Source organism: Aptenodytes forsteri, unplaced genomic scaffold, assembly GCF_000699145.1.
Source record: "Aptenodytes forsteri isolate BGI_AS27 unplaced genomic scaffold, ASM69914v1 Scaffold8, whole genome shotgun sequence".
NCBI classification, from domain to species: Eukaryota; Metazoa; Chordata; class Aves; order Sphenisciformes; family Spheniscidae; genus Aptenodytes; species Aptenodytes forsteri.
Window position 1 is genome coordinate 8100211 of NW_008796218.1, and position 16500 is coordinate 8116710.

Sequence of the window (16500 nt, forward strand, 5' to 3'; positions counted from 1 at the left end):
CTTTTCACCTTTTGAAACTCATTTCTAGAAATAGTCCCTAAACCAAAATTTTTTGTAATTTTTATTCAATAATGAGATTTTTCTGATCTATTAAAGTAATGAAAACGTTTCAGTTCATGTAGCTGTATTCCGCATTTAACAATGCATTGTACGTGTCTCAAATTGAAATTTTTTTCTTTAGTAGAGAAGTCTATAGCAGAATGCTAAAAAAACCCTTTGTATATTTGTAAAAACACAGAAAGCTCGAACAATCAAGAACTTAAATATCAGATTACTTTTAGTAGTATTTGATATTTCTCCTGTAAATCAGCATTTACTGGGTTTACTACATTGAGGAAAACAGTTTTAAGATTTTTGTTACACGAAGTTACATGTTTGCAATTTGTACTGATGCTTCAATTTTTGAGCTTTTTTAATTCGTATTCTGATTATATTCAGTTGATTCTCCTCCCTGCATTTGTATTATCTATAGCAGATGTAATTTTTAGTTCTGTAATCTTCAACAGTGGGGAGATATGGAGGATACTTGCTTTAGGAGAAGGGAAAAATCGCCTGTTTCTAAATGGAATTCTCTGAAGGTAGTATCCTCCATTGATCCATAGATGATGGTGATTTAGTAGGTGTAGGTAAAAAGGGTATGAGTACGAGATCAAAAACTTCACACATGCGCTAATAGGGCTTATAGAAGGGAATGTAAAACTTTTTAGACCTTGCTAGTCAGCTCCTGAGGGAACTTGCAGCAGGCGACACAACCCAAGATAGGGGATCTAAGGAGGATACTACCTTCAAAGAACTCTAGTTAGAGGTAAGTGATTTTCCATTACTTTCTAATAAGAGAGAATGGATGTATGAGCTTTTAAGTAAGGTTAATCTGTAGAATGCCACATAAAGCGTATTATCCCACTGTTCGACATTGTGTACTACGAAAAAAATGTAGATACCTGAAACGTTGCATTTATCTGTAAATATATATGTATTACTCCTTAAATAGCTGGGAACATTGAAGAACTGGGAAGGATAATGTTACACTTTCTTTATTTCCTAATACAAAGTAATTCTGAAATTCTTCAGTATGTTTTTAAGGTTTGCATTTTGAAATTTTTTTTCTGATTCCCCACTCCATCCGCTAAGTTCATGTAGTAAGACTACATAGCTACAAACTTACTAGGACATCTCTGGGGGCTGAGATCTTGTTAGTATGTATCTCAAGATAGTTTGTGAAAAAGTACTTACGCTATCTGCATTATTCAAGGGCATGGTTTACAAAAACCTGAATCAGTTTTTTCTTGAGGTCAGTAGAAATACAGACATAAAAATATATAGCTTATTTCAAGGAGGTAAACAGGAGCAGCAGTTCACATGCTGATTTTTGTAGGTACTAGTATCTTTTGTATAGATGCCTGAATTAAAAAGCATTAGACATAAACTAAAAAGATTTTTTTTTGACTGCAAAACATACAAATTTTGCAAGATGAAGAGCAGCTGAGAGAAGAGTGGATGCAATGGGGAACTAGCTGGCATGCTGAAATTATGTTACTAGAAAACAGTGGAAATTGCTTTGTAATACGAGAAGACTAGTAATAATACAGGTATTTTGGAGATGTAGCAAGTACAGTTCTGTTTTGTTAAGTATTGCTAGTTTTCACCATCTTTTGTATGTTAGCTTTTCTTTTGAGGGCGTAAGAATGCATACAAGTAGTCCTTTTTTGAGCAGAAATTAATTTGGACTTCTGTGTGAACTTTGTGGTGTCATTGCCAAACTAAAACTGTCGATGGCAGTTAGAATATGGATCATGTGATACTTACTTTTTTTTAAGCTAGATTGGTAATAACAAGGTCTTGTATTTTTAGTTGAGCATATTCTTTGGACATGGTAAAACTAGATGAGGCCTGAAAATCTGAGATGGCAATTAGTTTCTATTTTTCTCCACGAACAGTTTTGCCTAATGGCTACTTATTGTGTAACTTTTCATAAAGGTTCTACTGCTCCTGTTCACAGGTTTTGTACAAATGCTTGCAGTAAGATACCTGTCAAATTACTGACTATATCATAATGCATTTTTGTGGAGAAGAGTATGTCCTAAGTGCCTATCTGTAGACAGACAATAATTAGTTTGAACTGTTTGTTATGGCATTTTAGTATGCTAAGTGTTATAGATCTCATAATCAGAATTTTAAAAAATGGATGTACTCAGAACTTGGCTGGACAAGGCCCTGAGCAATGTGCTGTAAGTTGGACCTGCTTTGAGCAGGGAGTTAGGATCAGATGATCTCCAGAATTCTCTTTCGGCCTATATTGTTCTTTCGATTCTGTGACTATAAAAAAAAGTTTAAATAGCCTTTGTCATACTAATCTATTGCTTGATCTTTTATGGTATATTTTGAAGTGTGTGTGTGTTAGGAATGTTGGAAATGCTTAATAGCTCAAAGACTACATAATAGTTAGCTCTTTGAAGATAACTTCAAAGGTTACACTTACTGTAAAAATGGGGGATGTCATGTGATAGGTTGTGGAGCGTAGAAGCTTTATCACTGGTTTTGCCGAGTAGACTGTCAGAGTAGAAAATGGTGGACTCCATTAGAATAGGAATTGTGTTAAGAAACATCCTAATCAGCAGAAATAACTTTGGTGTAAAGATTATATAGGAGAAAACTGGAGGAGACATAAATGAGCAAACCTGAGGAACAGTGGTGTTCCTTACACAAGGGTTGAAAAATACACAGATAATTCCTATAGCTCAAAAATAATGGAATTCTCAAGAGTTTTAATCAGGTTTTTCAAAGCACAGCTCGCTGTGTGTGGTAAGCAGTGAAACCGCAAAAGTAATGTAATAATACTTCATTCAGTTTTTGGGGGTCTGAAGAGGATCATCACTTTTTTCCATACGTAAAAATTTATACTATGTTTTCTTGTTAAATTGCACATCACATGAGTCCACATAAGCATTACATAATCATTTATGTCCCATCATTTGTATATTCCCATTCATTCATATTCATGTTGATGCATGATTTGCAACTTTTTTTCTTACACTTGAAATATATTTTTATTGTCTTAACTGGCATTTGATTCATAAGAGAGAGTTCTGTGGTCATTATGTGATGTCTTCTATGTTTCATGTTTTCTGTGTTGTTTATTAACTTTTTTGCTTTCATATAAATAGTTCTGAATATTAATTTCTTAACTAGTTCACAGAATAAGTCAAAATGCAGTAATCCATTTCTTCCCCTTTCTCTTTAAGCAGGGTTATAACTTGCTTAGACTTTTTCTTATATTTTAGAATGAGATTCCTCACACTTTAGTGCATAATCTTACTAAATGTTAGCTATTTGTTGCCCTTGAGTAAAAAGCAACTCAGCCTCTGTAGCGTTTAGGAAGTAAATACCTAGACAGTAGTTCAATTCAGACTCTAAAATGTTTTCACGTTTCTAGAGAGTCTCTCTGCCCAAGAGCTGTCATTTCAGGGCTATTCAGAGGCTTTTCTGGCTGGATCTGAAAATGGTGAAGTGAGATGACTGCCTTCAATTTACAGTCATCTTACTGAGTTTGGCACATTTTTCATTTGTGAGTAGTTGTCACCTGGAATACAGTCCTTTTTAAAAAGTCCTTTCTCCTAGAACAGCAGCAGAGCTTTTGTAAAACATTTGTTTTATTATTGTTCTTGCTCCTTCCCTGAGTTCTCAGAAAGAAGTGAGAAGGGAAGAATTGGAGGCTTTTTGAAGAACTTGACATAGCCTTGATTTCCTCCCAAAGTGTGACTTACCAAACAACATGATTTAGATAGTAATTTTAAGTTCTGTGCCAGCCACGTTACAATTGGTGAGTTTACTCTACCCAGTTAAGCCCCCTCTTACTTCAGGGAAGTAAGTAACTTCCCCCTCAGACTTCAGGGAACAGCTACACTCCTTCATAAAGGATGATAATTTTTAAAGCTTTGTTTCTGTTCATCTTTGCTTTAAACTGAATGTCTAAATATGCAAGTGGTATTTGTTTTCACCTCCATAGGTGAACAGAAAACTGCCTTCCACTTGGAGTTCAGAAACCCAAAGCCCTGTTGGCTTGCAAGGTGACTGGGTTATTCAGACTTCAGGGAACAGCTACACTCCTTCATAAAGGATGATAATTTTTAAAGCTTTGTTTCTGTTCATCTTTGCTTTAAACTGAATGTCTAAATATGCAAGTGGTATTTGTTTTCACCTCCATAGGTGAACAGAAAACTGCCTTCCACTTGGAGTTCAGAAACCCAAAGCCCTGTTGGCTTGCAAGGTGACTGGGTTAAAGGTTTTAACTTTTAAAATCTCTGGGTAAAATTCTTCACTGAAGGCATCTCAATATTCTTAGTGAATTTTGTTTGAACAAGTTTGTTCTCAAGTATACACAACTTATGTGCGATTTCATTGTTGCAAATTATGTTAGGGGGAGGACTAATGATTGGTTTGGTTTTATTTTGAATATTGTTTACTGTAGAGAGGAGCAAAGTAGAAATCATTAAACTCCTGGATTTAAGCATTAGTGACAGAACTTTTAGGCAGCTGTCAGAGGACAAAAATTCCAGTTATTGGTCAGTTGCCTCATAAGGTTTATGCTAGGAAGCTAGTTCTGTCTTTATAGGAGGTGGCCATATCTGATTCTCACTCCTTTGGGAGTGAAGCTCAAATAGTCTCCCTCCATCCTTTCCCCACCTTTCACTTAAAAGTACTATCTTCAAATGTAGTTTCCTAAGTCCCTTTGTAGAATGGGACTAAGGCTATCTTCAGGCAGGACACTGAGGAACTAGGTAACGCTTTTTCCTGCCACCTCCCCCCCACCCCAGTAATTATTGGATGGTATCTGTTGGGAAAAACTCCTCTTGAAATGCGGAAGAACAATCTCAAAACTCTGGGAGAACAAGGCCAAAGCATGGTTAAAAAATAAGCTTGTTTTCACAGCAGTTGACTGAACGGACATGACTAAATGTGATGTGCAAGATAACAGGAGTAAATGTCATTTTATATTGTCTGTTTGTTAAAACAAGACAATTTTGGTTCATCAAATACTGAATGAAATATAGTTAGCCGTAATTGTGGTTTGACTGTTTAACCTTGGGCTGGGTAGAAAGGTTGGTTTCTCTTCCTATTTTCCTGACTCTGTGTCTGTATCGAAGTTTGTCAACCAAATTTTGGTTGTAGATTTAATTGAAGTAATTTGTATGTGTTTGCAATCTCATTGTAAATTTATCGTTCTGTTTTATATCTACATAGTAAACATGCTTTAAAAATCAGGTAACATCTTTTTATTATTAGGAAGAAGCACTGCATGCTTTCATTCAGCCTGAGATTCTTGATGGCCCCAATCAGTATTTTTGTGAACGATGTAAGAAGAAATGTGATGCAAGGAAGGTAAAGACTGTCCAAATCATTTGCGAAAATTACTTTTGGTAAATACCAATCCTGACGATGGTAGCATAATCTTGTCTCTGCTTCATTTAGGGTCTGCGGTTCTTGCATTTTCCATATCTGCTGACGTTACAGCTGAAGAGATTTGACTTTGATTATACCACTATGCACAGAATTAAACTCAATGATCGTATGACCTTTCCTGAGGAGTTAGACATGAGTGTCTTCATTGATGTTGAAGATGAGGTAAAGTGTTTGGTTTCAGAGAAAAGTCTTTTAACTTTCTTGAAGTTTCTCATTAAGAAAATTAAAATGTCAGTCTAATAAACCCATTTTAACAACATTATTTATCTACATAAAATGTTCTTTAGCCATGGCAATGTTTTAATTTGAAGTTTTTAAATCTGTCCACATGGTTTTTTGTTATTGAAAAGGAAGCATGTTCTCTAATCACTATAGGGTTTCCATGCTTCCATAAAGAAGCTGTTTCTGATTTCTTATATCTTTGCATGGGTGATTTAAAAGCACAAGTCTCAGGGCTTGTACATGTACTGCAAATCCAGAATGAAACATTTCTTAAACTTGTGTCTGAATCTGTTTTGGTCATGAGGTGATGTAAAGTTTTGAAACTCTGAATGCTGAGGTTAGTCCAGAAAACATTAACGATTAATTCCTTCCCTCTGACTCACAATGTTGCGTATGCTGTAGAAATGAGATTTGTAAAATTTTATTTTTCACTTGCATCATCTTCTGGCTTTTAACTCTTCTGGTTTTGATCAAATTCATGTTGTGCTATTACATTCACCAAAAAGTATTTAACGTGCCTTCTGCATTAAAGACTAAATTTATTCCTTTAATTCCATTCCTGAAAACATTATGTCACTTTGCTAGCTTGTAGTGGTATAAGAGAAATACTGCATTGATATGCATATGGGGAAGCTTTTCTGACTCTATACAAACCTTTGGTTTATGAAGTATGCTATCTAAGCAATTTGATACCTCTCAAAGTGTTACTGGGGGGGCTAAATGAGCATGAAGATTGATCTGGGAGAATAGAACTTGAGGCAAAATTAATAACTGTCAGAAAATCAAAAGAATTATCCAGAGGAAAGAGGATCAGGTAAGAGATGGATATACTGACTTGTACTAAATGAACTGCATTCATAGTGTTGTTGACATCATGCTTTGAAGCTAATAGGATGCTAATCAGTCTTACTGTAATACCTTGACTCTGTCCAATGAGTTGAAATGGAGAAAAATCTTTGACTGTGGATGAAAATATTTCCAGTCAAATCAGTTCTCATTAACAGGGCCATGTTACAATAGATTTGTTATCTGATATTAGGCTTCCAGGTATTTAATTGAATTAACTAGTAAATGGAATAGGCTAGTAACAGATATAATCTTGTCAAGTATGAAACCAGGTAATTACCATTCAGTTGCACACAAGACCAGAAAATATTGATCTAAGAGGTGGACTGAAGACAGTTACTAACAGAAACAAGTCTGTTCTCAGTGCTCAATTGCAGAGGTCTCTAGGTTTTTGAGGAGTTTCATTGTTTTGCAGATGGAATTTTTTCATTTCACGAATGTATTGTTATTTCTTGTTCTGTGTAACTTTAAATGTTGTATAATATTAGTATGTATGTCTTATTTTTAAGAAGTCTCCTCAGACTGAGAGTTGCACTGATAGCGGAGCTGAAAATGAAGGCAGTTGTCACAGTGATCAGATGAGCAATGATTTTTCTAATGATGATGGAGTTGATGAAGGAATCTGCCTTGAAAGCAATAGTGCAGCAGAAAGACTTTCTAAAGCTGGCAGTGAAAAGGTATGTTTAAAAAAATGTTGTACTGGGTCTGATTGGGACGGAGTTAGTTTTCTTCATAGCAGCCTGTATGGTGCTCTGTTCTGGATTTGTGACTAAAACAGTGTTGATAGCACACCAGTGTGTTAACTCTTGCTGAACAGTGTTGCACGGCACCAAGGCTTTCTGTTTCTCATTCTGCTGCTGTAATGAGTAGGGCTAGGGGTGGGCAGGAGGCTGGAAGGGGGACATAGCTGGGACGGCTGACCTGAATTGACCAGAGGGATATTCCATGCCATATTCCCTGCTGTGTAATGTCATGCTCAGCAGTAAAAACTGGGGGCTTTCCAAAGTAGCTGTTGCTCAGAGAATTGCTGGGCATTGGTCTGCTGTTGGGAGGTGGTGAGTAATGCCTTTGCATCATTGCATTCCCCCCCCCCCCCCCCACCCCCCCACCCGGAGTAGTGTGTGACTGTGACTGGGTGGGGTGCTTATTTCTGGCCAGGGTCAAACAACCACAAATGTAAATGATAAAAATATAAATAATTCTAATGTTGGGGAGTGGGGTGGGGGGGTGGGAGTGTGTGTTTTTAGTCAAATTCCAAAAATTGACACTACAGCAAAGGAAAGCGTGCAACTGATTTGGAGGTCACCTGAGAATAAAGGTCTTCCTAGTTTGTCAGACTGAGAATTCCCAGATAACTTGTGTTGGCAGCAGACCCTCAAGTTTGAAAACTGTTTTGTCTTGTGAGCAGTGGTTTTTCTTTGAGGTCAACTGTTAAAGGCCTACCAGCTTTGAGTGCAAAAGTGTCTTTGACTTTAGAAGGAGAAGATTGGAAAGCTTTGATCAGTCTCTGCAATCCATTTCTTGTCCTTATAAAAGTGGTCGTATAGATGAGGCCGTGGGTCTAAATGTTAAATGTTCATTCAGTCATCTTGAGTTAATATAAAGAAATTGAGCAGCAAGTCAGTCTAGGATAGCAGTCATCTTTCTGTGGGACATAAAGATTAGCAGAGTTTTCTTGCCCATACAAAACTGATCAAAAGTCTTGAGTTTTATGGTAAAGTCTACAATGTGTACTTCATGGGTCGCTATTCAGTGAACTCATCTGAAACTTGGCCAATAGCTTTTATTCAGACTTGTTAGGAAGCTGTTTGGCTGTAACTGTTACTTTCATAAATATTGAAAGGCCGACTTGCATTTTAATCTGCACATCTGTCCCTGTTTAAATTTACCTTAAACCATTTGAGAGGATTTTTTGATAAATGCTCTGAATACTGTCAATCTTAGCTGGGAAAAAGAAAGAAATTAATAGATAGTAACTTGACTGGAACAGGGACAGAGTATTGTAATGTATCTGTAATGCAAATGTCATGTCCTAGTATTGACAGTAGCTTTGGCCAATTAATTCATAGTACTTGTTCTCAAGGCAAACTAGCTGTCAAGCCATGTTGTTAATTTTTTAGTTTGGATATCTTAATGGATGCAGTATATGCTAAGAATTTACAGAGCATTTCCTCTACATAATCTAAAAAGTATTTGATTCTTGTAACACGTATGTGAGTCAGTATTATTCAGTTTTATTTTTTAATGTATATACAACACTGAAGGTATGTCCTTAGTACCCTTTATTTCCATCCTTTCATCTGTGAAAAGAAACGTTTATGACAGCAAGCTTGGAGTGCTGTGAGAGAAATTAATGCAGAGTGCTGATAAGCATTGAATGGCGTGTTGCTGGTTTGCAATATACATTAAGGGGCAAAAAGCAATCTTCAAGAATGCAGAGAAGGGTGATAGCAAATAAGTCTAAACTTTGTAGCTACAGGCAAGTTGGTCGTTACTTTGTTTCTTATGTGGAGATATGCTTAATACCTATCTAGCATAAGAATTCACAAATTCAGAGCTCGTACAGAAAAGAAGTAACAGTAATGCATTAATCCAGTTCAAAAATGTTTCCGTGGTTTTTTTCTTAAGTCGTTTGGTCTTTTCTCTCTCTTCCCACCACTGAAAGGGGAAATTCCTCTTTACTTCCATTATTACATAGTCTTGTGCAATGTTTAGCATATCAGAGCTCTGATTTTGTTCACTGTCTATTGCAGTAATTCATTTCTGTTATACAGATCTGTTTTGTAACATACAACTATTTATATATTTGGGTTAATGTAATTGTTTTAAAACTTTTAATATGATAATTTGGTTACCTATTCGTTACTTTATATATATACACATATATAAACATATATATAAACCATGACACACCTTCTTCTTCTCTCCCCAGAGTTCTTTACTGTATGAGCTCTTTTCTGTTATGGTTCATTCTGGAAGTGCTGCTGGTGGCCATTATTATGCCTGTATAAGATCTTTTAGTGATGACCAGTGGTACAGCTTTAATGATCAGCACGTTAGCAAGGTAAAAATAGTATTTTTAGTTATCTTGTGTACTCGTAGATGAACCAATAAGTTTGTATTTTGCATGTGATTTTTCACTTACATATACTGAAGCTGGTTTTATTTGCAGGTATTTCAAGCATTTACTTTGTTTCATCTTCTCATCCTAATGTCCTGCCATATACATATGTTTCACTCATGAGGTTAACTGATTTCTAGGGGGTTTATTTATTTATGTATGGGTGTTTGTGCATTGGGGGGAGAGGAGTGAGTGTTTCTTCTTGGTGGTGAAGGGGGTATGGTTCATAAAGAATCCTTTATTCATGTACAGACCAGGCTGGATTTAGAATTTTGCCTTCTATACATGTGAAGAATACTTCTTGCTTAAAGAAGTGTATTTGTAGATCTATTACAACCCAGATTGTGCTGTTAAACCTGTCCTGCTGATGCGTTTCAGGTATTACATGTATCCATAAATGTTAATTGCAATCAAGAACCTGGATAATGTTTTTCTAAGAAGTTCCTATTTCAAAAAAAAAAAAATTTAAAAAAAAAAAAGATTGTTTACATTCATTGTAAAATGAAGAGGCAGATCACTTTGAAACAGATTTTTGCAGTCAGCAAATAAGCAGAAATATTTTTAAAAATTAGAATGATTAATATTGTGTGTTAATTATGTAGTGCCATTTTTCCTAATGAGAATAAATTTATCTCGATTGGTGCGAGTTTCTCAAGTAATCATTAAATTGATTTTTCTGTTAGATAACTCAGGAAGATATTAAGAAAACATATGGTGGATCTTCTGGAAGCAGAGGCTATTATTCCAGTGCTTTTGCTAGGTTAGTAGTACTGCGATATTACTTTTCTTTCTGGTGATGTTTTGGTGTAATCAAATGAATGGCCAAGATGTGTGTGCTTAACATGTTAGCTGAAAAATAATAGCAGTTGTTTCAAATAGTTGCAAAAACTATCCTGACTGCTATCGCAAAACAAAAAAGAAACATAATACTGAAAATCCAAAATCATTAGTGATTAGTGTATTAGTAAGATATGTATGACATAGCTCCTTACTGGAAAAAAAACCAAAACAAAACAACTTTTGAAGTCAATATTGTTTTCCTATCTGATAAATCCAGATAACTATTATGCTTCAAATAGTTGCAAAAACTATCCTGACTGCTGTTTCAGATCATTAAAGTAATATGATACTTATTTTTGAAAATCCTTTTTGATTAGTGTATTAGTAAGATATGTATGACATAGCTCCTTACTGGAAAAAAAACCAAAACAAAACAACTTTTGAAGTCAATATTGTTTTCCTATCTGATAAATCCAGATAACTATTCGTTTCTCCACCAGCTCCACAAATGCATACATGCTGATATATAGACTGAAGGATCCAATGAGAAATGCAAGTAAGTATGTTTTGTTAACTAGTAAGATTCTGTTGTGGAATAAGGAGATGTTTTACATGTGATGAGTCCTAATTTTTGTGAGGATGGTGGTAATGGTATTTGTAGCATAAGAGCTAATGTAACTTTCATATAGGAAGCCACCTTTTATAGCTTTTCATTACTCTTACAGTAAACCTTTATGGGTCATTAGGAGGTCATCACAAAATAAATTTTCTGATTACTTAGTATTTTGGATATCATGGAAATGAAAAACAGATATACTGGGTGACACTGAATAAACTCTAATGTAATGCTATATTAGCATCATGATTGATAGTGGAAAAAATTACTTTCTTCATTTAAAAATGAGTATGTAAGAACTTCATAATGACAAAGTTTTACACTTTATAACCAGCCCTTATTGTTTGTGTTTCAGTTAGGAGGTAAGACAATATACTATAAGTTATATAGTCAGAAGCAAATCTTGGATTTCACGGTCTTTTATTCCCCTCATCTCTGATTTAGTTCACCAATGCTTAGAGGATGCCTGGCTCCATGTAATAGCTGACAGGTTGATTAATCTTTGAAATACGTCACAGTGGAAAATGAAGATTCTATTTGGATTCAAAACAGGAATGTCTGGTTGGAGGCTTCATTAAAGTATTGGCTAATTTCATAGGATCTTAGACTGTTCAAATTACTAATAACTGTAAACTTCCAGGATTTCTCTTGTTGTAGATTTTTTAATAATACTGTATTATTTGCTTGAAAACACTAATGTTTCTCACTTAAAATCTGAGCACACCTAAATGATGCAGTAGTAAATGGAAGTATGATAGAACTTTTTTTTAACTAATATCAAAATAGAAGGAAGCATGTTTGCTATTTTTCCCTTGTTAATCCCTTGTTAGAAGAAAAGCTGTAAAAAGGAAGAGCAGTGGCTAGTCACACTTGCTCTCGTCAGCAGTGTGCCTGCAAGAGTCAAGTATTTTGTTAATATTCTAACTGGTTGAATTGAGCCGAAGATTTGCTTGCAGTATCAAAGCTGTATTTATTTTTTCTTCAAGGAAGAATTCAGTAATCTGCCCTTACGTACTTTCAGACATCATTCTGAGTACTTTCAGACATGTTGTTATTTTCTACTTTTCTACTTCTTTTCTTTTACTTTTCTACTATTTTCTCCATAAAGTTGAACAATGGTATTTGTTTTGAGGAAATAGGGAGGGGAAAACCTAAGTATCTCACAAAATCGTTTTTGCTGGCTTCTGTTTGTTTCTGAGAATTCGTGACACAGGGGACAGTGCAGTTACAAAAACACTTTTGCAGGGGACAGTGCAGTTACAAAAACACTTTATTTGGTTTTACAGTAACAGTATCTGAAGTAGATGCTTTATATAGTTTTGAAGTGGATTCAACACAAGAAGGATACTGCTAAAACAAAGCATTTTATCAACAAATTGATAAAGTAGTAAGTCTTAAGAGCAACAAAAAAGAACCTTGTTTCAATATTATTCATTCTGAACAAGAAGTGATTGTAAACTGTATGAAGTCTAAAAATAAACAGCAGCCATAAAGAAAGTCTTTGTGTCAAGAGCTGTCTTTGGAAATAGATTTTCCTGTAAGTGCTATGCTTGTAAATTCCTCAACAAGCAAATAAAGAAACTGAATCTATGAAACAATCTCATGAAGTACATGATATGTACATACGTGATACAAAATCATATTTATTTTACCATGATACAGACGATATCTTGTGACTCTTATTATCAGCTAATTCACTTTCTAGAACACAATTTACCTTCATTGTAAAAACAGGCTCAAGTGCAGTCATTAGTCTCGGTGTATTTGCAACAGGAAAGCTTCCCTTACTGATACTGGAATATTAATCTTATGCTAATAGCATTTTCTGGTGTTGCTGATATATAATTAGGGGGAACAAAAGGCTGACTTCAGTTTCATTTAAATCATGAAAAAGAGAACAGGACATGGTATTGTGGGAAATTCAGGTGGAGAAGAGAGAGGGAAGAAGTCAAGAAAGATAACTTAAATATACCCATAATTCCGAAGATGTTGCCCACAGTGGAAAAATTTATTTTTTAAAACTATTATTTTGTTTTTACTGGCAGAGTTTCTTGAGGCACATGAGTATCCAGAGCATATTAAACAATTGGTACAGAAAGAGAGAGAATTGGAAGAACAAGAAAAGAGGCAACGTGAAATTGAGCGCAACACTTGCAAGGTTAGAATTTCTGCTGAATAAAGTAACAATACATTTCTAGTAAGAAATGTTTCTAGAGTAAATAGTAATTTTTTACTGCAATACGAGGACTCTTGTGATAAGTGTATTTGTATTAATAACTCTTTAAAATGAATTGTATGCCTATTGGAAACCTGTACACAGTGGAGGCATCTGTTAGAGTATTCACCTGAGACTTTTGAGTTCGTATCTTCCATGTGAATATGAATTGGTATTGAAACCAAAACAAAACTAGTTAATCTGACATCACTTGACTTCAGCAAAATGAATTCCAAAGAGTATGTAATGCTGTATGTTAGGTGTTTCATACTATTAAATCTTTTCATATTGTGACTCTGCTGTGTGAAATGATGTTTCTTAAACTAAATTAAAATAATTATTTGGCAGAAAGAGTGGAATCTTTTTCCAACCATAGATTCAATAGTAACAAACAAAATATGACATCTATGACTTACAACCTATGAATCGAGTGATTATTTTATTAGAAAGTTCTCTATGGTTGCAAAATATGTAACTCTGTATGTGAAAAGAATTTCACATTCATTGTTCCTATGTGCATTTTGTTTTGGAGAATTTGCATGCTGCCTACAGTTTAAAGATGTTCTGGTTATAGGTGTTGTACCCTAGCTTGCAAAAAGATACCGATATACATATATACACACTAGTGCTATCTACTGTGCCTTTAGCGTTTTCTATCTGCAGTTATGTAACCAGCTGAAAGGAAACTGTCCTATAGCTGAAGTAGAGCTAAAGGTGTATTTTGTACTAGATTGTTTGAATATAGGGTTGTAAATTTAAAGGTACTCTAATACGAAAGGTATTTGCAAATACTTTCATGGTAATTTTTCTTCCTTTTGTATTTCATAGATTAAACTGTTCTGCATGCATCCTACAAAACAAATAATGATGGAGAATAAATTAGAGGTTCATAAGGACAGGACACTGAAGGAAGCTGTGGAAATAGCTTACAAGGTATGCTATGCATAACAGAACAGTTTGTTAGATGTCATTTTTTTGGCTGTTGTGTATTTTCAGGTTTTAAACTTCTAATGCTATGGGAGTGTTTATGTGGGGGGTTGGCTGTGGGTTTTTTTGTTTTGGGTTGTTTTTTGGGGGTTGGTTTGAGGTTTTTTGTGTTTTTGGGGGGGTTTTTTTGGTTTTTTGTTTTTTCAGAGGTGTTCTGGTTGGGGATTATTGACTGAGTTTTCTGTTAGTAGCCATCAGGTGATTTCTGATACAAATGATATAGCCTGCCCTTTTAAAAGGCAGTATGATTTTACATAATCTTATTTTAAAATCAGACAGAGAGAGCTGCTATTAGACTCACCATAGCCTTAGTAAGTTGAAAGAATTCTGAATGCTTATATTTGTATTGCAGTAAAAATGTTGTATTGGATACGTAGTAAGAGAATTCTTTGAAGAAACTTCCTGCGTTACTAGTACAATAATGTCAGTGGGCACCAAAGCATCTGTTGATCTTTGCTTCCACAAACAGGTGGAAGTTGGAAGATATCTATTCTTGCTTACCTACTTGTATTCTTTCGTTCTTGCCATATGCATCTTTGGCTGGGAGAGTATCAGCAAGTCAGTTACATATTTGGCATGAGTTAACATCTCCTTGAGATGCACGAAAGATGATTAGTGGATATGACTTCCTCAGGCCTCTAAGATGCCATTTGGTATAAGTGATAGGCAATGTATTCCTCTGAATATACTTCCAGGACCTGTCTTCACGTACTTACACAAATACTTTTCAAACTTCCCTCTTCTCTGCATTTTGAATTAAAAACATGTATATATATTGCACGTGTGTGTATTATATATGATGTATGTGTATGTTTTTTCTAAAACCAAATTGAAATCTGTGAATTCAAAGGAGTCCTGGATGTACACGTACTGAGATATTTCTAGGTTACAAGGGAAAAACTAAACTCACAAATAAACCATTATTAAATGTTTTGGGGTTTTCTTTGTGTGTGCATGATTTAGCTAATGGATTTAGAAGAGGCTGTTCCTTTGGATTGCTGTCGTCTTGTCAAATACGATGAGTTCCATGACTACTTGGAACGATCTTATGAAGGAGAAGAGGATACACCAATGGGTTTATTACTTGGAGGTGTCAAATCAACGTACATGTTTGACTTACTATTGGAAACAAGAAGACCTGACCAAATTTTCCAGTGCTATAAACCTGGTGGTAAGACATACAAATACATATAGACAAAGATAGACTAAAATCATATATTGTGTGATGGCGTGAAAATAAAACTTGTAGAACTTCATTATGATGTGTGAAAGAAGAAAAACTTTGTTGTACTAAATTTTATGAAGTCAGTAGTCAGAGCTACATACTGTGCTGTGTTGCGAACTTGTTTCTAATTGTAGTAGTTCTAAAGTATACTAAAATTTGTCAAACTGTGGAACATTTTTGCCTCTCCGGAAAATTGATCTGAAAATGGAGTTCTGAAATTGGACTGCTTGTCAAATTCATTACTGTTTTTATGTATTTAATGCAACGCCTTAATCGGTGCATCAGACAAGTGTAAGTATGTTTTCTCTGCCATTTGAATTCTCTCTTACATATATATGGTTTTGTTTTCTCTTTCCTCTTCCCTACAGAGGTCATGGTAAAGGTTCATGTAGTTGACCTAAAGACTGAATCTGTTGCTCCTCCGATAAGTATCCGAGCTTATTTGAATCAAACAGTTTCAGAATTTAAACAGCTAATTTCAAAGGTAATTTACAGTCGTTAAGGACGTGTATTATAGAGTTTTCATTCATTCTGATTGTGAAAATGTGTTGTAAGTTAAATATCTAAAATGAGAGCCTGCACCTTTTGCAGTTCATACTGTGTATCGTGTCCAGTAGGGTTAGGTTACTTGTTACAGTTGAGCTTGTCTATCTGCTCACTGCTGCTAAAAGCAGCAGTCTGCTCCTTGCTTCCATCCAGAGTTCTGCCCTGGCTTTTGCACAAGCTTAGCCACTATCTGGTCATACTGCTCAGTAGCTTACCAGATAATAAGTTTTTCTGGGAAGCTGAAGAGTCAGGTTGATGTTTTTTTGTGTTAGTAACTTTAATCACCTCACTGAGTATCCAGTCAGTGGCATAACTAGTAAACTGTTACTGTATAACTGAACCAACATGTAAGTTCCCCCATTGGCTTCAGTAATTGAAATTAACATCCAAAGCTGTCCACATTCTCCCTACAAAACCTCCTTTTCATCCCAGCAGCCACTTGTTATTAAGATGCAGATTCATTTTTGTATTGTCTTAAACTA

At 35.1% G+C, this 16500-nt stretch overlaps 1 protein-coding gene across 1 annotated transcript in view; it reads left to right on the forward strand.

The window, feature by feature from the left end:
- USP47 (ubiquitin specific peptidase 47) overlaps window positions 1-16500 on the forward strand; it is a 43815-nt gene that overhangs the window by 12352 nt on the left and 14963 nt on the right. The window contains 10 exon segments of the mRNA XM_019474526.1: window positions 5284-5379; window positions 5470-5622; window positions 7038-7205; window positions 9461-9592; window positions 10333-10409; window positions 10930-10985; window positions 13091-13203; window positions 14089-14193; window positions 15211-15418; window positions 15841-15956. Of these exon segments, the coding sequence (XP_019330071.1) occupies window positions 5284-5379; window positions 5470-5622; window positions 7038-7205; window positions 9461-9592; window positions 10333-10409; window positions 10930-10985; window positions 13091-13203; window positions 14089-14193; window positions 15211-15418; window positions 15841-15956 (1224 nt within the window).